Source organism: Colossoma macropomum, unplaced genomic scaffold (genome assembly GCF_904425465.1).
Source record: "Colossoma macropomum unplaced genomic scaffold, Colossoma_macropomum, whole genome shotgun sequence".
NCBI lineage: Eukaryota > Metazoa > Chordata > Actinopteri > Characiformes > Serrasalmidae > Colossoma > Colossoma macropomum.
The window spans coordinates 23,427,054-23,450,018 of NW_023494806.1; the positions used below are offsets into that span (position 1 = coordinate 23,427,054).

A 22,965-nucleotide genomic window follows, 5' to 3' on the forward strand; every position below is an offset into this window, starting at 1 on the left:
AAGGAGCGAAGGAGGATCAGGACAGGGAGAAGGAGCGAAGGAGGATCAGAACAGGGAGAAGGAGCGAAGGAGGATCAGGACAGGGAGAAGGAGCGAAGGAGGATCAGAACAGGGAGAAGGAGCGAAGGAGGATCAGGACAGGGAGAAGGAGCGAAGGAGGATCAGAACAGGGAGAAGGAGCGAAGGAGGATCAGGACAGGGAGGAGGAGTGAAGGAGGATCAGAACAGGGAGAAGGAGTGAAGGAGGATCAGAACAGAGAGAAGGAGTGAAGCAGGATCAGAACAGGGAGGAGGAGTGAAGGAGGATCAGAACAGGGAGAAGGAGTGAAGGAGGATCAGAACAGGGAGAAGGAGTGAAGGAAGATCAGAACAGGGAGAAGGAGTGAAGGAGGATCAGAACAGGGAGAAGGAGTGAAGGAGGATCAGACAGGGTAGAAGGAGTGAAGGAGGATCAGAACAGGGAGAAGGAGTGAAGGAGGATCAGAACAGGGAGAATGAGTGAAGGAGGATCAGAACAGGGAGAAGGAGTGAAGGAGGATCAGAACAGGGAGAATGAGTGAAGGAGGATCAGAACAGGGAGAAGGAGTGAAGGAGGATCAGAACAGGGAGAAGGAGTGAAGGAGGATCAGAACAGGGAGAAGGAGTGAAGGAGGATCAGATCAGGGAGAAGGAGTGAAGGAGGATCAGACAGGGAGAAGGAGTGAAGGAGGATCAGATCAGGGAGAAGGAGTGAAGGAGGATCAGAACAGGATCTGCTCCTTCACTCCACTCTTCTGCTCTGAGCTAAATGACTGTTCCTGAGTGTTACACAGTGTTAAAGCTGCATGTTGAAGGTGTTCATTCTGTCACTATGTTAGTAACTCAGCTCTGCCCTTTACAGAACAGCTTAGATTCTGTCTTTGTGATGAACATTAAAGTAGCTACATTAGCGCTGCATGTTCTGTAGCTGAACTCTGCCTGTCTGCATGTTGTAATCCTCTCATTAGCATGTTTCAGTATACTGAGCTGATATACAAGTTTATATGATGTACAAAGCTAAACTGCTATGTAGCCAAATCACTGTTCACTAATAAAGTCTGAGTCAGTGTAAAAACATGAACTCTGCACTATGATAACACAAATACCAACCAGTACAGTCATGATAAGATATCCAGGAGGAGTTGACCTGTAAAAGTAACTCATTTTGGGTGGAAGGGAAGAAAAGTAAACGTATTATTTTTAATATGTACTTCAATCATATCAATAAACGTCACCACTGAGCTCTAATCTTGTGTTGGTCATGGTTTAGACAGCTTTAGAGCCATGAAGGAGAAGATCACTGTCTTTTGTACTCAGGTTGTGTTCTGCAGTGTTATTTTTGGGTTTCCTTTGCTTTTTTAACTACTTCTTCACTGTTACTCTGTTATCTGACCCTCTGATATGGACAAAGTGTTGCTCTTCAGCACTGTCCACTCATCTGAATATCTGAGGATATTTAGTTTGTGCTGTTTTATGAAAGTTGTGTATGTATATTAATATTTAGTGTTTTTTGTGTGAACTGGGCTGCAGGGCCTCATCTCTGTTCTGTGCACTCAGACCAGCTCAGTGTATATTAGTGTATGTTTAAGTACATTTTCATATGTAATGCAGTCATTACTGTGTGAGAAAGAGAGACTTTGTTTTTGTTTACTCTTTGAGACGTGTGTTGTTTGTTGTTTTAAAGAGAACAGCTGAAGTGTTTACTGGATTTCTGAGAATGTTAAAGCACTCTGACTGAGTTGTGTTCCTGCTGTACTGCTGTGAACTCGGTGCTAAGAAGGACCTGATGAGTCAGTCAGAACCGTAACTGTAGTTTTGATTTGAATGTGGATGTTTTCATGTGTGATTACAAATAAAATGCTGATTTTTCATTTTACGCACAGTCTAATTTCCTTTTTTCTTTTTCTTTATCCTTTATTTATTTTTTGTTTTTAGTCTTTGTCAGTTGGCTTCTGTAAATAATTTTAGCCATGATGACAAAAGTCAATTAAATTCACTTCATACTTGATTTTTTTGTGACTTGAAATTAATGCAGTTAGAAATCACAGCAAACATGCTAAAACGACTACAATGAACATTAACTCTTCACTCGTGTCACTGCTGTATGATGTTTCCTTCTGTCTAATAAAACTCAGTTTAATCTGAAACTCTGTGCTTCATCACTCAAAGATGTTGAGGGTTTTATGAGCTGATATTAATCTTTATCATAAATATCTTAAAGACACTAAACAGAGCTCTGCTTCTGTAATGAGCTCTGAGATGTTAATGTTACTGTATCAGAGCTCTTCTCTTAGCGCTTCATCAGGACATTCATCCATGACACAATGCAGCGAAAGCTTTATTTAACTGAAACGGTGGTTCCTTTAACACATTCCCTCCATTCTGGATGTTCTTTAAAGAATTTTCAGAGCCTGAAGAAATGGATCTAAATATGATACGTTAAGACAAGCGAAGGTCTTCAGTATCTGTGTACACAGAGCTGCACTGCAGGTCATTATGTGTGTTTATGGGTAACGTTCAGAGAGCATCCCCCATTAGACACCAACAGCAGAGACACAGCTGTGGGGAGACTGTGTGGTGCTGTGGGGAGGCTGTGTGGTGATGTGGGGAGGCTGTGTGGTGATGTGGGGAGGCTGTGTGGTACTGTGGGGAGGCTGTGTGGTGATGTGGGGAGACTGTGTGGTGCTGTGGGGAGGCTGTGTGGTACTGTGGGGAGGCTGTGTGGTACTGTGGGGAGGCTGTGTGGTGATGTGGGGAGACTGTGTGGTGCTGTGGGGAGGCTGTGTGGTGATGTGGGGAGGCTGTGTGGTGCTGTGGGGAGGCTGTGTGGTACTGTGGGGAGGCTGTGTGGTGATGTGGGGAGACTGTGTGGTGCTGTGGGGAGGCTGTGTGGTGATGTGGGGAGGCTGTGTGGTGCTGTGGGGAGGCTGTGTGGTGCTGTGGGGAGACTGTGTGGTGCTGTGGGGAGACTGTGTGGTGCTGTGGGGAGGCTGTGTGGTGATGTGGGGAGGCTGTGTGGTGCTGTGGGGAGACTGTGTGGTGCTGTGGGGAGACTGTGTGGTGCTGTGGGGAGGCTGTGTGGTGCTGTGGGGAGACTGTGTGGTGCTGTGGGGAGACTGTGTGGTGCTGTGGGGAGGCTGTGTGGTGATGTGGGGAGGCTGTGTGGTGCTGCATGGTGCCGTGGGGAGGCTGTGTGGTGCCATGGGGAGGCTGTGTGGTGCTGTGGGGAGGCTGTGTGGTGCTGTGGGGAGACTGTGTGGTGATGTGATACGTTAAGACAAGCGAAGGTCTTCAGTATCTGTGTACACAGAGCTGCACTGCAGGTCATTATGTGTGTTTATGGGTAACGTTCAGAGAGCATCCCCCATTAGACACCAACAGCAGAGACACAGCTGTGGGGAGACTGTGTGGTGCTGTGGGGAGACTGTGTGGTGCTGTGGGGAGGCTGTGTGGTGCTGTGGGGAGACTGTGTGGTGCTGTGGGGAGACTGTGTGGTGCCGTGGGGAGACTGTGGTGCCGTGGGGAGGCTGTGTGGTGCCGTGGGGAGGCTGTGTGGTGCCGTGGGGAGACTGTGTGGTGCCGTGGGGAGACTGTGTGGTGCTGTGGGGAGGCTGTGTGGTGATGTGAGGAGACTGTGTGGTGCTGTGGGGAGGCTGTGTGGTGCTGTGGGGAGGCTGTGTGGTGCTGTGGGGAGGCTGTGTGGTGCTGTGTGGTGCTGTGGGGAGACTGTGTGGTGCCGTGGGGAGACTGTGTGGTGCTGTGGGGAGGCTGTGTGGTGATGTGAGGAGACTGTGTGGTGCCGTGGGGAGACTGTGTGGTGCCGTGGGGAGACTGTGTGGTGCCGTGGGGAGGCTGTGTGGTGATGTGAGGAGACTGTGTGGTGCTGTGGGGAGGCTGTGTGGTGCTGTGTGGTGCTGTGGGGAGGCTGTGTGGTGCTGTGGGGAGGCTGTGGGGAGGCTGTGTGGTGCTGTGGGGAGACTGTGTGGTGCTGTGGGGAGACTGTGTGGTGCTGTGGGGAGGCTGTGTGGTGCTGTGGGGAGGCTGTGTGGTGATGTGAGGAGACTGTGTGGTGATGTGGGGAGGCTGTGTGGTGCTGTGGGGAGGCTGTGTGGTGCTGTGGGGAGGCTGTGTGCTCGGTGTGCGAGGGTGATCTCTGCTTCACTCCTGAGCTCAGATGAGCCGGACTGGGTTTTATTTGTGTCTGTTTGTTTTTATCTATTTATAAAGTGTTTGTCTTACTTTTATTTAATAATTTAATTTATTTCAATATAACATAGGATGACACAATGTGACTGACGACTGTTTTAAAGAAAGAGCTGGTTCAATAAAGGACCATCAAAAGTCAAAGTCTCTGTGTCTCTCTCTCTCTGTCTTTCTCTCCCTGTCGGATCCAGCCTTGTGTTCACTACTCAACTTTTAAAGTCTGAACAGATTATGAAAGACTTGGCGTCTCACACTATCACACTGTTTTTTGTAGATTTTTTGGGTGACTAAAATATTGGGGACCTACATTAAACGATTCCAGACCTGTCACCACTGATAACATTGGTGCATTATGAAATGAAAAATATTACAAAAGCGACTCTGAACTGATGATCAGCTGAAATCCTCTATCAAAACAAGATCAGGAGACCATTTCACTTTCAAAACTGCAGCAGTGTCTCCTCAGTTCCCAAACACTTACAGAGTGCTGTTAAAATCTAATTTAAAATGGGCATATAGTTTTTCAAAAAAAACAATAAAATTTCTCAGTTTCAATTTTTGTTATGTTGTCTTTGTAGCATTTTCCTGGTTTACATGATTTGCAGATCATTGCATCCTATTTTATTTACATTCGGCACCGCGTCCCAGCTTTTTTGTTAATGGGGTACATGACATGCTTCTGTTAGATCTATGCACTTTTCAACACAGCAAAACCTACTGAAAAAATACCATTGCAAACCATTAGGATTAAAACCTAATGGTTTAGGTTTCTAATGGGAATTGGGCTAACGATTTCCAATAGAGACCACTAGTTTCCAGTGACACTTTTAGATTCCTTTAGGAAACCATCAAATAAATTTTAGAATCAGCTGTTGGTCACCTGTTAAACCATTAGGATCCTTTACACTGTGATATCAACCCACGAAAAAGGCCAAAACACATTACAAAACCATCAGAAATCAACAGAAACAACAGAAACCAACAAAATAACGTTTTTTCAAGGAAGAAAAAGCAAGACTGTATTCTCCGGACCATGCTTTTTTTTCCTGTGTGCAGCTATAAACAAGCACTTGAACAGAGTTTAATCATATTTACTAGTTCACTATCTGCCAAATAAGACCTTCCTGTGAGCACCCAAACTCAGCTCAACTTCCTTTTTGTCTGCGCAACAGTTAGTGGTCAGAGTGGTTCCACATTCCCTCTTCGAAAACAGAAAAACCCTGCTATAAGAGCCATCTTACAGAAATCAAGTGAGTACATACAGGGCGTTTGTGTTTAAAGTGGTCAATGAAGTGCGACTCACTGCCTCTGTGGTCTAAGTTAGTGCTCTTATAGGGCTGTGATATAATGTGAAATGGGCTCTTTAAGAAAGACAGTCTTCCAGTTCTGTGTTGTTTTAGTTCAGTTTCCTGTTATAACGTTAGAGCTCTGATGCTGCGGTTGGTGCATTTGGCTGTTTAAAGAAGACCAACTTTCAGTTTTGCAGAGAGCTGATGTGCAGTGAGAGTCACAGCTTGCTGTTAGTGTATTGTCGCAATAGCATTCTTAAACCAAGCCATGAGCAAAAACGAGAGTAGAAAGATAAGTGATAATACAGACATATGACTCCAGAAAGTAAGCAGAAAGGACACTCAGTTCTCAGTCTTCTTATGTGCCAAGTTCAGAGAGTCAGAAACAAAAAAACAAAACAAAACTGTACAGTAATATTTCTTGTTATTCATGCTATTGGTGGTCTGTTAGATCAGTTTTCATAAATCAGTGTCATAATCAACAGACTGTTTTGACAATCTGGAGTTAGGCCCACTGGAAATGTGTGCAAGTGTAATTGGCCTGTGGTTGTGTATAATAACTGATATGACATATTTAAAGGCTCATACAGTAAATTTTGTTATAATTCTGGTTTATAATAGTGTCAGTTTGTGTGTTACACCGTAATCTTCTCATATGGCAAGTTCAGAGGGCTGCAATAAAATAATGGCAATATTTCTTGTAATTCAAGCTTTTGATGGTCTGTTATATTTTGTATGATATATTTTCAATGTTTGACAATGTAGAAATAAAACTCCAGAAAGTAATTTGGCCTCACTCAGTCTCATTTGCCAAGTTCAGACGATCAGAATGAAATCAACGATTCAGTAATATTTATTTTTGTGTGTTACTGTCAGAATCAGACTGTTCGAAAGTGTAGGGTTAGGCCTAAAGGAAGCACTAATTTATAAAATTGAACAGCCTTATTATAAAACACGCTTTAATGGTCTGTTAAATAAAGTCTCAGAACTTGGTGTGGGATCAAGTTCGTCTGCCAACCTACCCAACAGACAAATCACTCCCATTTCTGCACATGGCTTGATTTTACAAATCAGTTACATACTGATTCCTAAATCTGGTGAAACATTACAACTGCAACCAGAAAATCTGAAAAAGAAGCCAACAGTAGTCGGGTAAACCTGCTTATTCGAGCTTTTGTTTCATTTGTTTAATTTAATGACCATATATAGAGACAGTCTGTTGTAGTGGCACAGTAATTAGTCTGTGTTATTATTTTAGACTGCTTATTTAAGTGTAGCTAGAAGATTGATTTCCCTGTAGCCTATTGAAGCTGGAGTGCATTTCTGTCTTACTGTTATGGTAGTAATGTGTCTTTTCTGTGTAGTTTATCAGTACAGGTGTTTTACACTAGAACACAGAGGGAACAGAGTTACCTGGTACTGATGGAAAAGAGATTCCCCCTGTAGATTACAGTATAATAGGGGTGTAACAATGCATCATGAAGTCGTAATATTGTGATGCTAAACTGCGAAAATGAAGATCATGTAGATGCAACAATGCATCGTGGAGAATGGACATTCTATTAATTGTACCAATACAGTTACACTAATGTTTGTACACTGTTAGAACATGAGCAACAACATGACTATAGTCACAACTTTCCTTGACAGTTGTCTGTCTGTAGGTCAGTCATGCAGTCCTGCAGTTCTGCTGTCTGTATCCTGATCTTACTGTTCAATACATTCACTATTGGTAAGAACTGCACTTTCAGTCATTTATAATCTTATTAAACACTTTATTATTTTTATTTTATTTTGTGAGACAGAACTCTGATCAATGATAAATTATGACAAAAGAATATATGATAAAATTATGTAATTATTCTTTATTTTAATTAGCAGTTGTTTTTTTGATGAATCTGTGTACAAAATTTCCAAAAATCAAGAATAGCATTAGTTCAGGTAGGCCACAAAGTCAAACTCAGGCCACAATCACCAGCTGATCTCAATCTGTTGACGGCTCACCTGATCGCCGACTGTGCATACAATTGGCTAAATTTGTCAGTGTGCTAATTTAAGCTGCTTTAGCTTGCCCATCCCTGCTGCACTCTCCACAGCCACTTTGCTAACCTGGCTGTCTGTTCATGCGCTTCATCTAACCCTGCTGCTCGCCATGTCAATTCCCACCCAAGATGAGGATCCATCGCACGTCGACTGCATCTTGGACTCGCAGCAACAGGCTTCAGAAACGGAAGAGCCGAACGGTGAAGTGGCAGCGGTTTCCGTTCGCTGGAGCTCTCGTAGAAATTTAATTATTCCCAGCATTTGTGATTGGCCTGTGCCCAGAGTCCTGGAGACCTTGTCTGTGAACACTTTTGCGGCTCCAGCTGGTGCTTTTCATGTTCTCGAAAAAGAGTTGTGCTGAGCCCCCTCCTGCAGATCCTTATGTCTCCTCTGTTCCCAGGAAGGTGGTCAAGAAGGAAACATAGAAGGAATCCACACCTCTGCTGCAGTACTGGATTCAGTTGTTGCTTCGCCAAGGGGCTCAGGGTGCAGCCCAGGCGGCCAGCAGCATGGACAAGGGGATGACATTTTGCCAGTCTTGTCCAGCATTCAGTCATCACTGACTGTCATGAACTCCAGAATCGTGTCTGTAGAGTTCGGTTCAGCCCAAGCCAGCCAGCCTTCCGCCTCTTTTGCGAGGTGGGCACCTGCGTCACTCCACAGTGCTGTTACTTCAGCAAGCCTTAACAATGTCACAGCCCCATGGAGATGGCTGGGAAATGCAGTTCCAGTCTCCACTGGGGTTCCATTCTTCCCTCCTGCTGCTGCTGCAGTGTCTCCTCACCTGAGAAGCCAGGTGCTTGCAGGTAATGTTACCAGTCTAGTTGTTGGACACCTATTTTGCCATTATTCCTGATCTGGCTATGTCCTACGGAGGAACACCATCTTATGAAGTCATTTTCTGCAAAAACAGTCATGTACGTTCAGAGGTTCAAGCAGAGACTGGATTGATCAGTAGTTGACCTGGCTCGCAAGCATTTTATGGAGCATCAAGTTCTCTCCTGCCAAGTCTGTGGCTACTTCTCTCATTTTCCTGATTGAAACGTATATACAACAGCAGCCCCTCCTGCTGGCTGCAGATTTGCCTCTTATGGTTGTTTTAGGGGTCTTTCTACTGCTCTCCCTGCCTGAGGCTTTCCCATGTATGCACAGAGAGGTCCCAGAACAGAGCCACACCACTCAATATAAGTTACTTCAAATGGAAATAAAATTTCTTTGACAAAGTGGTCCAGACTGAAATGTAACTGTTTTGGTTTCAGACAGAGTTCTGTATGATCCTTTCATTAATACAGACATACGCAAGTTGATGGCATGATGTCAGTGTTTTCAACTGCTTTGCCTGCCCACATGAAACACTGAAAACAGAGTTTACAGAAGTCTCCACGCTGGAGAAACTAACGCTGCTGTGTGGAGGCTGTACTTTAGCCTCGTTAGCTCTCAGACATTTTTGGCACCTCTACAACATACATGCCTCTACAAAATAATCATAACTGAATTGGGTTCAATGTGACCAGTAAAATCCTTTAAGATGTACCTGATCAGAAGTGAACACTTCTCTTTTGATTTAAAGAACTGAGAAAGAATATTAACACTTTAAATCCCCAACATGATGATGACTATTATACATTTACTCTTCACTCTCTTTCTCATTTCTCTCTTTCAGTGCATGAATCATTTGATCCTCCAGTGAAGGTGAATCTTCATGACTCTGCTACTCTGCCCTGCTCTGAGAGATGTTCTGGTTCAGCAAGATGGACTGTGTTCAGTAAACGCAGTGACACTTTGGCTGAGTGTGATCAGACTTCATGCAGATCAGTGAAGGAGGGATATCAGATGATCCATGATCAGTACCTGAAGGGAGATCTCTCTCTCACCATCACTGACGCTGATTTCAGTAAGAAAGGCTGGTACACGTGCGACTGTGATGGTAAAGACGTCTGTGATGTGCAGCTGCAGATTGAGTGTAAGTGTCCATCTGTTATTTTCTAATGACCATTACTGATAGTCCAGATAGTCAACTCCAGTGATTCAGATGCAGTGCTTTGTGTAAGACATGCACACAGTGGATGAAGAAGTTTGATTGTTTCTCTCTTCAGCCTTGAACAACCCAGTTCAGATAAAACCCACTGAATCATTGGTGTTGACGCTGGATGTATCGGATCCAGTGGAGGTGATTTATAACAGCACGGATGCAGCTAATCGATCCAGTGGTCAGATCTGTACAGTGGATGGACCATCACTACAGTGTACACCTGAGTACACACAGAGAGTGTCAGCAGCTCTTGAGCTGAGAGGAATGAAGCCGTCTGACAGTGGAGTTTATATCATAAAGGACAAAAGGAGTGATGAAATTATTCGCACCTACACTGTGATCGTCCAAGGTACAAATCTTTTTTGTCCTCAAGGCATGCATTTCCGATGAGTGCTGATGTTCTGGTGGTGGTGTGTAGGCTGACCAAGATGGATTAAGAGGTTCCTCTTAATTACGTGCTCTCTGTCTGTATAACCACTTAGTCCTTAAGCTAAAACTTCAGAAGGCAAGGTTCTTTCCATCATGAAAGGGTTCTTCAGAATGTGTTGATAGAACCTTTTTGAAAAGGGTTCTATATAGCACCCAAAAAGGGTTCTTTTATTGTTACAAGCTTGACATCGTAACAGCAGAAGAGCCCTTTTGAGCGCAACAAAGAACCTTTCAAAAAAAGTTCTATACAGAACCATCTACAAACACAACACATTCTGAAGAACCCTCTCATTACAGTATGTACACAATAATGTACATTTACTTGGGAATGGGGCTAAATAAAATTAAGGGTGTCCTCATAAAACTGGCCTAGCAATGCCCATGCTGACTGGTAAGGTGTTTTGACCGTAATATGGTTTATATATCTTAAACTATTAAAATATATATATTTTTTATTTTAAATATTTTAATTATTCAAATATAAAAAAGCTCACAACTCAAAGTTCACTATTTTGGCTACTGACATCACATGGTTGCCCTGGAATCTGGTGAGCTGAACATTATATTGAGCCAGAGTGAGACATAGCCCAGCAGGATGGGCAGTATTGTCCATTAAATGTATGAAATACAGCAGCTAAATCTCAATGTTAGCCAAAGGAGAGTCATTTCAGCTCTGCTGAGTCATTTCTTGGCAGCCACATCTTGTTCATTTCCTGTTTCTTTCGCACCTCAGCTCATCTGCATATTCTAAATCTTGTTCTTATGTCTATACTGACCTCCTGCCAGCCATGTCTGCTTCTAAGTGTATAAAAAGGCCCTTCTCCAAATAAACATGTGTCTGAACATTGATGCGCCTGCGCACTCCCGGAGCTCCGATGTACAACAAGCAGAGAGAAAGAGGTCGAGGTGGGACAAAAGAAACTAAGTTCTTACACAGTTAGCTACAGGTTCGCTTGTAAGTACAGGTAATAGCTCAAAGCTCAAGCTCTGTTTGTCTCCTCTCCCAAAGTCACGTTCAGTCTAAATGATTAAACCCCATGACTTGCTCTTGATGGTGCATCACTCCTGGGTCTGTGTCCAAATAGCAGAATGAAACTTTTCTTATCAGCCGTCCTTGATTTTTTTTTTCTGATTCCCTTGTTGCTTTGATGATATATTTACTATGAACTCAGCTGGGCCTAAAACAAATAAAGCACATAAGAAAACACACAACTACTGGGCAACTGAAATCAATTTTTAGACGCTTTCCTATTTTCTCTCCTAGCTTTCTGATTGGCTGTTGACTAAATCATTCTACAAGACATTTTGAATCATGAAAAGCTTAGGTGTTTAAGTCCTCTGATTCACTTTGGAGCTCCAGCTGAAGGTTGAAGATTGACTTGTTCTCCTCTCACACCACCACATCTAAATCACTGTTGACCTCAAATCTGATTGTCAATTCTGATTGTCCACAAATGCTGGAAGGGACAAATCAGGCTAAATAGTGTAGGGTGGACACAGCTGTGGTTCAGATGTTTTATATAACATCTGTATGTTCTTGTTTTGTAGGTGACCCGCCAGATCTGGACAGAGGTAACGGAGCTGCTGTACCAGTGTGGATTTTTGTGCTGGTCGTGTTTGTTCTTGTATCTGTGATTGTGGTACTGACTGTGGTGATTCGGCAGCTGAAGCATTAGGAGTTGTTTATCTGCAGAGCTTTAGTGTAAATATGAATCTCTTCCTTTCTACATTTTTTATTGCACTTTACATTAAAGTCTATTTTTTTATTGCACTTTATATTAAAGTCTATTCTTATTGCACTTTATATTAAAGTCTATTTTTATTGCACTTTATATTAAAGTCTATTTTTTATTGCACTTTACATTAAAGTCAATTTTTTTATTGCATTTTACATTAAAGTCTATTGCCAAAATGTAGTAGTTAAGAATCCTTGTTCTAAATCTTGTTGGTCTTTGTTTGTCTTATTCATGTGGTTTGTCTAGAAAAAAAGCTCATACAATTTAAAAAGAACAAATAAAACAACAAAATATAAAAAATAAACTCCTAAGATTTGTTAATTTATTTTTTTTCCCCTAAAAGGGACTGTAGATACCATAAGGGGAAAACATTAAACTCCTCATTGATTCAGATCATTCAGATTGATGAGATTTACCATGAACTGAAATTTATGATTACTTTGATCCTTGCCGATTAAGTTGAGGTTTAATCTGATGGGTCAGCTCAGATTACACCAAACTCAGGTCACTCACTGCTGCAGAGAATCTGCTGGAGTTCAGGATGTGAGTCTGTGTGGTTTTATTGCAGCTACTGATGTTTTAGTCACTTTCAGTTTAAACACTCAGAGAAGTGAAAGTGCTCATATTCTCCACTATTACAGAATTAAAGTTCTGATGTTCCTCTAGATCAGTGTTTGTTAATCTGCTGACCCTCAGCTCTGCTCAGGTTTACTGTTCAGTCCAGCATCTGATCCATATCATCTACCCATATAGCATGCAGATGTGGGCCACTTCTGGCAGAGACATGGCACTGCTGGCCCATGGTCAGCACTGGCTAACTGCATGTGCCCACATATTAAAGTGCTTGTATGGCCCAAATGTCTCAAAACAGATCTGGGCCACTTCTGGCAAACGTTGTCAGAGCTGACATGAGCTACATGATAATCATTTACATTTTAAACAGGGGTTAACAGCACTGTGGGGGAGCATTTACATTCAGATGGTGGCCACATATGACACACTGTGAAAATCCAGCCTATAATGCTTTAGATTTTGTGACATTTTGTTATTTCAACACAGAGAAATACCAGGTTAAAATGCTCATTTTAGATAATTTAACACAATCTGCCTCAGCACCAAGAAGACTTCTACATATCCTAATCTTAATTCAGATTTAGTTTAAAATGATTCGTGGCTGCTTCAAATTTTGCATTCATTAAACAATAAAATTGATCTGAGGTTCACTGAACCTAAACGTTCCTGTCAGGCTTTATTTTTAGTTACAAATTGAGTTGCATATTTAATATCATATTTTTAATACTCAAAATCCATGTAAACTGAAAGATAGAGCTAAATATTATTAATTTTATGATAATATTTGCCATATTTATTGTTATTTATCTGTTAAAATGTGCTTTGGGGCCTGTTTGTGTGGTTTTGAGGGAAAGAAGGAAAGTGCACTCAGTGTGGTGGATTGGGACAAGGCCATTTGTCACCTTTCACATTTGTCACTCCACAGAGTCACTCTCAGGGTAAGTCCTGATGGTCAGTGTGATGTGTGATTTGAACTCTAACCAGGCTCGAACCGCCAGGCAGTTTTATTCTTTGTAGCCCTCTTTTCTTCTTTCTTCAGTTTTGGGGCACTTTCTTTTCTCAGCCCTCTTTTATTTTACTTTTCTTTTCTGACACTAAGTACCGTACCAGTCACCCCTCTACAAAGGTGTGACAAACACAACTGTTTTCCAGGACCTTAAGTAGAGGAGTCCGCAGGTGTGTCGAGTTGGGCCTAATCAGCCCGCGGGCTTCTGGGAATTGGAGTTCCCTGAAGTTATGGCCCGTGCCGCCGTTGCCCTCTGCTGGCAGCTGGTGGTGCAGGCTGGACACCCTGCCGCTGTCGCCCTCTGCTGGCAGAACCCATACAGCAGCTCTGTTCTTCTCTTTTTGGGATTCTTTTTTGGTTTAAATACAAAAGCTCCAAAGTCAGAGATGTAACCAATCACACGGAAGTTAAAATATTGCCACCATCAAAACAAACTGAAATGAAACACAAAATGGAATTAGTAACTAATTATGAACGACTAAAACGTAACAGTGTAAAAGATTTCTTTACTCTCTTTAATAGAAGTAAAAGTATTAACATTTGATAAAATGTTCCACCCCTGTGTGATCGTTAATGCTGCTCCTGGAGGTTCACAGCTCTGCACAACTTCAGCTAATAACACACCTGATCATCAGCTAATCAGCTGATAGATGAGTTGAATAATCTGTTAATTGATTAGATATAGTATCTCTTACCTTCATTAACCCTTAGAACCCCAGAATTGTGGGAATTTGTTGCTATTTTGGGTCAATTACAAATTCAATTATAAAGAATTTACATGAGACAGTCACACCTGCCCTATGTTGTTATTTTCAGGAGAGCCTGGGCTGCTCAGATATCCCATAGTTTCACATGTAAATGGTAACAGAAATTTGATATCTTAATGAATTTGGGTCATTTCTGATCAAAATTTACCCAGCACCTGCAAAATGTTGCATTTCCTTGCATATAGAGATTTTGAAAACAAGTTGCACCTCAGATACCTTTCAGAAACTGTTAGTCTGGAGTGTCTGTGAGCTGAAAGTGCAAGAATTTTGATGGTGATTCATTCTATTGATGATTGTAAGTGAAAATAAACAATTAGCATAAGGTGGACGTGTTTTATTGATTTTCTGTCCTCTTGGAGGTTGACTCTACACCCGAATAGAGGTGCACACTGCAATCAAATAGAGGTTGACTCTACAACTGAATAGAGGTGCACACTGCAGTCTAATAGAGGTTGACTCTACAACCGAATAGAGGTGCACACTACAATCAAATAGAGGTTGACTCTACAACCGAATAGAGGTGCACACTACAATCAAATAGAGGTTGACTCTACAACCGAATAGAGGTGCACACTACAATCAAATAGAGGTGGACTCTACAACTGAATAAAGGTGCACACTACAATCAAATAGAGGTTGACTCTACAACTGAATAGAGGTGCACACTACAATCAAATAGAGGTTGACTCTACAACCGAATAGAGGTGCACACTACAATCAAATAGAGGTTGACTCTACAACTGAATAGAGGTGCACACTACAATCAAATAGAGGTTGACTCTACAACCGAATAGAGGTGCACACTACAATCAAATAGAGGTTGACTCTACAACCGAATAGAGGTGCACACTACAATCAAATAGAGGTTGACTCTACAACCGAATAGAGGTGCACACTACAATCAAATAGAGGTTGAGTTTACAACTGAATAGAGGTGCACACTACAATCAAATAGAGGTTGACTCTACAACCGAATAGAGGTGCACACTACAATCAAATAGAGGTTGACTCTACAACTGAATAGAGGTGGGCTCTTAAAGTAAGTTATTTATTTGGACTTTCATTTAGTACTTTAACTGTTGCATGTATCCTGGGGAAGAATCGGCTGCTGAGACTCGTGTTTTCTTCATGAGGCTGAAGTTCACCTCCTATTCAGTGGCTTTATATAAAATAAAAAATTGAATAAGAAGTGTTTTCGCCTTGCGTCGATAACTGATGTATTTGGGTGGCAGCTTCTCAAATGAGTTAGCACATCTGAGGCATATGCTAACTCACAAAATATAACTCAAGGTATCTTTACTACAGACTTACTGACCCCTATTAGTTTTGTATGGTCAAATCTGGATGAAAGATGAGCGCAGGCAAATTTCTCCCACAGTGCAGCTCTTCATCTGTTTTATCTTATACAGCCGTATCTGTATGATCTGGTGGGAGTGCATGTACAAAATACTTCACCCTGTTACCAACAGTACCTGATAACTGATCTGATGACAATTTTAAGAATACAAATAGAAAATGATAATACTAGTAATTTGTGCTCATGGTAATCCAGTACAGACGTGGGTGTACCTGCTTTTGTAATGAGGCAGATTCCAAGTTTGAAGTGACTTTATTAGGGACAGTCCAATACTCATTGTCCATAAAACAGGCAGGGGTCAAAATACAGGCAGACAAGAGAAGACACGTCATTCTGCTATAGTCTTTTCTACTGACACTATAGAGTTTGGTCAATAGGGGGAGCAGTGCAGTCATGTTTCCACCTCAGACTCCGCCTACCAACTGTATGCTGTGTTATATTGGCTTCTTATAGAAACATAGGCGGAAACATCTGTACAGACGTGTTGTTGTTATTATTGTTATTATTATCATTATTATAAGTAGTAGTACTAGTATTAACGATGTATAGTCCACTCAAGGGAATTATGAGAATCAAAGCATGAGCACATTTTCACCATCCTCCAACACTAAAAGAACCAACATTGTTTATTTTATGTAAACTACATTACCTGTTGGCCCTGTGGTGCTGCATTTAAAACATCTTAAGCTAAAGGCGCTGATCTAAATTTAAATTGATCAGAATTACCAGTTGGTTCTAAAAGAGTCCAACTGTAGTAAAAGTTAGTTGCTGTTACTGTGTTGTGTTTAACTCGTGAGAACATTATTAAAGACCGTGTTCAATGCACACAGTGTACTGAAGAGTCATTGGGCTATATAGCCATCCTTAGTTGTAGTTCAGTAGTTCATGGGATTATGGGTAGTGTAGTCCTTCTTGGTGAACCTCAGTGCAGCCCTCTCAGTTTAAAACTTTTAATAGAAATACTGATGTTTCCTGTTTATCACAGCACAGCGACTCTTAATGAGCTCAAAGTCCGGCATTTATTCCTGTATGCAGGATGCATCGTGTTCAAACTGAAAGCCCGCGCATGCTCAGTGTGTTTCCCTAAACTCGCGGGCGGATGTGCTTTTCACGGCGCGGAGTTTGAAAATCCACTACAAGCAGCACAGTAAGTGATTACAAACCTTACATCAGTGACTGAGCTGTGGCTCCCAGCGCGCCTATTTAGCTGTGCAGGACCCCCTGCCACCGAGCGTGGACCCCCATGGCAAGCACCGCTGCATGTTTCGTAGCTGTTTATTAGAATAGCGTATTGTACGGAGCGCAGGTTCCCCAGCGCGCTCAAACACTGCTGATGATGACTGAACACATCGAGACCAACAGCTGTAATAATGGGCTTCGTTATCTCTGTTACTCGTGCGGACGTAGAGACCAACAGCTGTAATGACGGGCTTCGTTATTTCTGTTACTCGTGCGGACGTAGAGACCAACAGCTGTAATGATGGGCTTCGTTATCTCTGTTACTCGTGCGGACGTAGAGACCAACAGCTGTAATGATGGGCTTCGTTATCTCTGTTACTCGTGCGGACGTAGAGACCAACAGCTGTAATAATGAGCTTCGTTATCTCTGTTACTCGTGCGGACGTAGAGACCAACAGCTGTAATAATGGGCTTCGTTATCTCTGTTACTCGTGCGGACGTAGTAGCCGCTGCAGAGCTGACCGCTCAGAGCAGGTCCGGCATTATGGGCTCATTTGGTGCCCAGTGACCGATGTAATGTCCCAGTAAACCCACTGGGCTTCATACACGCTTTTAGTGACGCGGCCAAAACAAAGAAAACACAAAGAGAAAGTAAGCTTAACAGTCCACTGCTTACCGCGCGCGCCTGACATAAAGAGAAAAGTGCCTACAGAACCGTTCAGTGAGTTTCGCTGTGAGGCGCGTCAACCAATGAAAACGCAGGACGGCGAATACGGAAATCTGATTCGCTCGTTTGAATGCAAGACGTGTAGACTCCGCCCTGTTTCGCCTGAGCGAGTGGACGGTGTGCGTGCATGTAGTTCTGAGATGCTGTGTATGGGGTGGGAATCGGCAGATGAGTGTGGCTCCTTTGGTCAGATCTACCGCATTTTTGGGGGGTGCATAATGTTGGTGCCCCTGCAGGAGAGGCCAAGCGCCTCAATAAACTGAACCGAAGAGCCCTCGCTGGCCTTCCTGGCGGCAGCGAAGGAGGAGGCTTTAGTTTTCGTTCACATATTTACATTCTAAATATGTATTTCTCTGAATGTTCACTTACTGAATATCCATCCCGCCCCCAGTAAAGCCTGCTGTACCACTGAGCTCAGTGTGCTCCTTTAAAGGGGAATCCCAGCAGGTAAAGAATAAAAAAATGGGATATATATATATATATATATATACACACACACACACACTGGTCAGTACTGATGGTGTGTGTGTGTAGGTCAGTTTTGCTCTCTCTTTTCTCTCTCTCCTCTCCCGGTCAGTACTGATGGTGTGTGTGTGTCTGTAGGTCAGTTCTGTTCTCTCTTTCTCTCTTCTCTCTCTCCTCTCCTGGTCAGTACTGATGGTGTGTGTGTGTGTGTGTGTGTCTGTAGGTCAGTCATGCAGTCCTGCAGTTCTGCTCTCTGTATCCTGATCTTACTGATCTCTACAGTCACTACTGGTAAGAACTGCACTGATACTTTATACGTTAACAACTTTACTTTTCATAATATTTTCTGAGGCAAAACTCTAATTCATAAAATAATAGTAATAATATTTTCTTTATTATTATTACTATTATTATTATGACAATAATTGCAATATATCACAAAATAAAATTATGCATTGTTTTATATTTCATCTGCACAAAAAGATAATATATTGTAATTAAGCCAAAGAATGATATGTGATTTGCCAAGTAGAAACAATTTATTAGCACTAATTTAAACACTTAACTGTTGTGCAAGTCCCTTAGTATTGAATTACTTTCTCACCACAAATCCAATTTGATTTTTGCGCGTTTGAGTTTTGAACTATTAGCATTTATGAATGATTCAACTGACAGCAGGGTGAGTGGCAATATTGTAAAATATATATTTCAGTTTTATGTCATGTGTATATATAACTGTTTTGTTTTCAGACAAAGTTCTGCATAATTCTTTCATTAATAAACCAAAAACAGCTGCAGACATGTGCAAGTCAATAATGTGATGTCAGTGTTTTTAAAAAGCTGTGTTTTGCCCACACAAAAACACTGAGAATGAAGTTTTCAAAAAATCTCCACCCTGGAGAAACTAAGCCCACCGTGTGGAGGCTGTACTTTAGCCTCACTAGCTCTCACTGCCATTTATGTTACCTTAACCCAGCAGTGGCATAAAATAATCATAACTGAATTGGGCTCAATGTGGCTGATTAAATCCTTTAAAGTAATCCTGATTGGATCTGGGCATTTCTTCTTGGTTTTACTGCGTTTTCGCACTTGAGCCATTTCAGTGTGTGAAGTGGACCACTGAGTCATGTTTTTCTGTGCCTATGTGAACACGACAAAATGACCTCGGACCCTCTGAACGGCCCCAAAAATGAACTAAACTGAAAATTCAGAAAATTCACCACTGCTCTTTCAAACACAGTATTCAATTGCAGACACTGGTTTTCGGTGGGTGGAGCTCAGTAATGAGAAACTGAGTCCTCTTTATAGTTCACTGAGGTCATTTGCAGTTGGTTCCCTTGCAGATTCCGGTTAACAGAACTCAGTTTGGTTCATTTAAAAAGAACTAGATGTGAAAACACCCTAAAAAATTGAGAAAGAATATTAACACTTTAAATGTACAACATGATGACTACACACTTACTCTTCACTCTCTTTCTCCCCGAATCTGATTCTGATGTCTGATTCTCTCTTCCAGTGTCTGAATCAGCTGATCCTTCAGTGAGGGTGAATCTTCATGACTCTGCTACTCTGCCCTGCTCTGAGAGATGCTCTGGTTTGGTCAGATGGACCGTATCATATAAACCCACTGATGCTCTGGCTGAGTGTAATCAGACTTCATGCAGATCAAAGGAGGGATATCAGATGATCCATGATCAGTACCTGAAGGGGAATCTCTCTCTCATCATCACTGACGCTGATTTCACTAAGAGGGACTGGTACACGTGTCAGTGTGATAAGAAAGATCTGTGTGATGTTCGTCTTCAGATTGAGCGTAAGTGTTTTTTCCAGTAACTATTGCTGATAGAACTCCAGTGATTTAGATGATTTGTATCAGATGAGCACACAGTGGATTAAGTTCATCATGTTTTTCTCCTCAGCTTTGAGTTCTTCAGTTCAGATAGAACCTGGTGAACCACTGGTGCTGACATTGGACATATCAGATCCAGTGAAGTTGATTTATAACAGTACAGGTCCAGCTGGACCATCCAGTGGTCAGATCTGTACAGTGGACGGAGGTTCATTACAGTGTAATCCTAAATACACACAGCGAGTGTCAGTAATCTCTGCTCTTGAGCTGAGTGGAATGAAGCCGTCTGATTGTGGAGTTTATACTATAATGGACAGCAGGAATGAAGAAGTTATCTGCACCTACTCAGTGACCGTCCAAGGTATGAATTATTTTTGTATTTCCCTGATGAATGCTGATGTTCTGGGGGTGGTGTGTAATGTGACCAAGGTGGAACTTCATTACATTTTCTGTCTGTGTAACTATTTAGTCATTAAGATAAAGATTATTATGAAATTAATTATTATTCAATAACCACTGTTAAACTAATAAGAATGTAATGTATTTATGAAGTCAAGAAATGGAAGTCAGGAGCTCTTCATTGCTCCCTGACTGGTAAGGCGTTTTGACTTTAATGTGGTTTAAATACCTTAAACTGCTAAAGCATATTGAATACAAAGCATTTTATTTATTATAAAAATGTAAAATTCTGCTTCTCAAAGAACACTTTTTTGGTTATGCTTTGGCTATTGACATCAAGTGATTGCATTGGAATCGACTCTTCACTGTTGACCATTGAGCAAGTGCTGTTGAGCTGAATATTATATTGTACCAGAGGGAGACTTCAAATACATTCATGAAATAAAGGGAAAGTTATAAGACCAGAAGTCGAGGAAATAATGTCATAGTCCGGTTTACTCCCAGAATCAAACAACGTGCTACAGGTTTCTAACCAGATACTCTATAAAATACAACATTCCTGCTGTGTTGTAAGGTTGTAATCCCATAATCAGAACAGCACAGCGGCTAAATCTCAGCAGCAGGACCGTTAGTCAAAGGAGAGTCATTTCAGCTCAGCTAGCTACAGGTTAGCTTATAAAGTCTCTTTCAAACAGATAAGAATTCAAGCTTTACATTCAGTTGTTCTCTATCGTTGTGACACAACACAACTGCTCAGATGCTCACGGATGTTTGAAGCATGATCCAAACTCCTGGTCCAAAAACCATGCACAGGTCAGGTCCACAACAGCCCAGAAAGACACAAAAACAAACATAACAAAATCAGGCAAACAGCATCCAAAGGGTAAGGGCAAAATCAAGGTCGAGAGTCCAAAAAGCATAGTTCAGATATACAGGGTGATTCAAAAAGATTAATCCAATTTCAAAGCGCCATATTTTTACAACCGTGAGGCGTCTAGGAACCAATCACAATCCAATTGAAAGAGGGGGTCATAGAGTTTCTGTCAGTGGAAGATGGCTCCCTTCAGTCTGAGAGGAGATGAGACCCCTGAGCAGAAAGCGCTCTGCGTTCTCCACTTCAATAAGAGTGAATCAGTCATAACTGTGCAGTGTGATTTTCGTGGGCAGTGAAGCTCCAACAGCTCAGAGCGTTCGGCGTTGGTTCCACAACACTGGATGATCTCCGAAATCGCACTGAAAGAGCCGTGAGTGCAGCAACACCCGACATGCTCAATCCAGTATGGGATGAATCTGACTATGGTGTTGATGTTGTCTGTACAGCTGGAGGAGGTTCATACTGAACACTTGTACAATTACATAGTAAACTTTATGCTCATTTAAACCGTTTACAGTTTACTGCATTGATCTGTAACGATTTACAAGAGAAATAAATCATTTTGAAATCAGATGAATCTTTTTGAATCACCCTGTACAAAATACAAAACAGTAGAAAATGCTCCGTAGCTCAGGGAATATGAAGCAATACCTCGCAATTGGCTAAGCTAAAATATACTTACTAACCAGACTCAAAACAGGTGTGACCGATTAGTATTCAGGTGAAGGACAGCGTCGATTGGTTGTTGATGGCAGGGCAACGGTCACATGATCTCCAAGAGAATTCTAGGAATTGTAGTTCTCAGATCCGGAGGAATGCATGACAGCTGTACATTACATTTCCTCATTCACTGCGAAAAAGCATAGAAATTTGGACTGGCAACTCTTCTCCCAAGGATGCGTTCAGTCTGGCTTGCTCTTCACGGTGCGCCACTCCTGGGTCTGCACTCAAATAGTAGAATGAAACTTCCTTTCTTATCAACCTTTCGTGATTTTTGCCTCGATTTCCTTGCCAGTCAGCTCTGATGTTGTATTCACTGTGCGATATCAAGTAAAACAGATAACAGACGACACTGAACTACTGGGACGCAGACATAATTGACCAAAAATCAATTTTCCTCTTTCAAATGTTTTCCTGTTTTCTCTCCTAGTTCTCTGATTGGCTGTTGACTAAATCACTCTACAGGATGTTGTAAGTCATAAAAATCTTAGGTGTTTGAAGTCCTCTGGTCACTTTGGAGCTCCAGCTGAAGGTTAAAGATTGACTTCTGTCTCCTCTCACAGCACCAGATTATCCACACCGTCACTTCCAATCAAGCTGTTGATCTGGAAAATCACTTCAGATTGTCAACATTTATTAGAAGGGGCGAGTCAGGCTAAAATAGCCTAGTGTAGTGCCCAGCTGTAGTTCAGGTGGTCTTTATTCCAAATCTGTGTTTGTTTTGTAGGTGACCCATCAGATCTGGACAGAGGTAAAGGAGCTGCTGTACCGGAGTGGGTGATTATACTGACTGGTCTGCTGGTGGTTGTCCTTGTATCTGTGATTATGGCATTGGCTGTAGTGATTATGCGGCTGAAGATGAAAAATCAGCAGCTCTGGGAATCATTAGCCTGTCATTCCTGAATTATTAATGACCAAAATGTCTGAGAGATCAATCGATTTCCTAAATTCATATGTTCTTTCTTTCTCTCTGCAATTCACTGTGTGTGTGTGTGGGAGAGAGAGAGAGAGAGAGAGAGAGAGAGAGAGAGAGAGAGAGAGAGAGAGACTGGGGGTAGGGGTTTGGTGGTTATATTTCTCAGTGCTAAGTATTAAGAGTATTAAGAGATGTTCATCTGCAGAGCTTTAGTGTAGATGCTTTATGATCTCTTCACTTATAAGTATTTTTTTTCTAAAGCACTGTTGGAAAGTTCCTCTAGTTCAGAGTCCTTGTTCTAAATCTTGTATTTTTTGTCTAGAAAAAAAAGCAACAATAAGCAACAATAAAATTGATCTGAGGTTCAATGAACCTAAACTTTC

At 41.9% G+C, this 22,965-nt stretch overlaps 2 protein-coding genes across 3 annotated transcripts; both read left to right on the forward strand.

Moving 5' to 3' along the window:
* Nucleotides 1-5,376: 5,376 nt before the first annotated feature.
* On the forward strand, nucleotides 5,377-11,782 carry LOC118826995. Of its 2 annotated transcripts, none has more exons than XM_036598150.1 (5): nucleotides 5,377-5,471; nucleotides 7,175-7,242; nucleotides 9,217-9,516; nucleotides 9,650-9,934; nucleotides 11,563-11,782. In XM_036598150.1, the coding sequence occupies exons 2-5, from the start codon at nucleotides 7,182-7,184 to the stop codon at nucleotides 11,688-11,690; spliced, it is 774 nt and encodes a 257-aa protein (XP_036454043.1). In that variant the 5' UTR covers nucleotides 5,377-5,471; nucleotides 7,175-7,181; the 3' UTR covers nucleotides 11,691-11,782. The 2 variants fall into 2 exon arrangements, with proteins under 2 accessions (XP_036454043.1, XP_036454044.1); XM_036598151.1 differs by having other exon boundaries at nucleotides 5,409-5,471; nucleotides 7,161-7,242.
* A 4,730-nt stretch (nucleotides 11,783-16,512) lies between these two features.
* LOC118826990 lies at nucleotides 16,513-22,965 on the forward strand. Its single transcript, XM_036598143.1, has 5 exons — nucleotides 16,513-16,600; nucleotides 18,048-18,115; nucleotides 19,341-19,637; nucleotides 19,744-20,034; nucleotides 22,394-22,965. The coding sequence occupies exons 2-5, from the start codon at nucleotides 18,055-18,057 to the stop codon at nucleotides 22,567-22,569; spliced, it is 825 nt and encodes a 274-aa protein (XP_036454036.1). The 5' UTR covers nucleotides 16,513-16,600; nucleotides 18,048-18,054; the 3' UTR covers nucleotides 22,570-22,965.

Excerpts from the sequence above, each read along its gene's own strand:
- LOC118826995 (XM_036598150.1), top strand. The coding sequence starts at position 7,182 with ATGCAGTCCTGCAGTTCTGCTGTCTGTATCCTGATCTTACTGTTCAAT. Across the intron at positions 7,243-9,216 it reads GTTCAATACATTCACTATTG|TGCATGAATCATTTGATCCT; the intron begins GTAAGAACTGCA and ends TCTCTCTTTCAG. Across the intron at positions 9,935-11,562 it reads CTACACTGTGATCGTCCAAG|GTGACCCGCCAGATCTGGAC; the intron begins GTACAAATCTTT and ends CTTGTTTTGTAG.
- LOC118826990 (XM_036598143.1), top strand. The coding sequence starts at position 18,055 with ATGCAGTCCTGCAGTTCTGCTCTCTGTATCCTGATCTTACTGATCTCT. Across the intron at positions 19,638-19,743 it reads TGTTCGTCTTCAGATTGAGC|CTTTGAGTTCTTCAGTTCAG; the intron begins GTAAGTGTTTTT and ends TTTTCTCCTCAG. Across the intron at positions 20,035-22,393 it reads CTACTCAGTGACCGTCCAAG|GTGACCCATCAGATCTGGAC; the intron begins GTATGAATTATT and ends TTTGTTTTGTAG.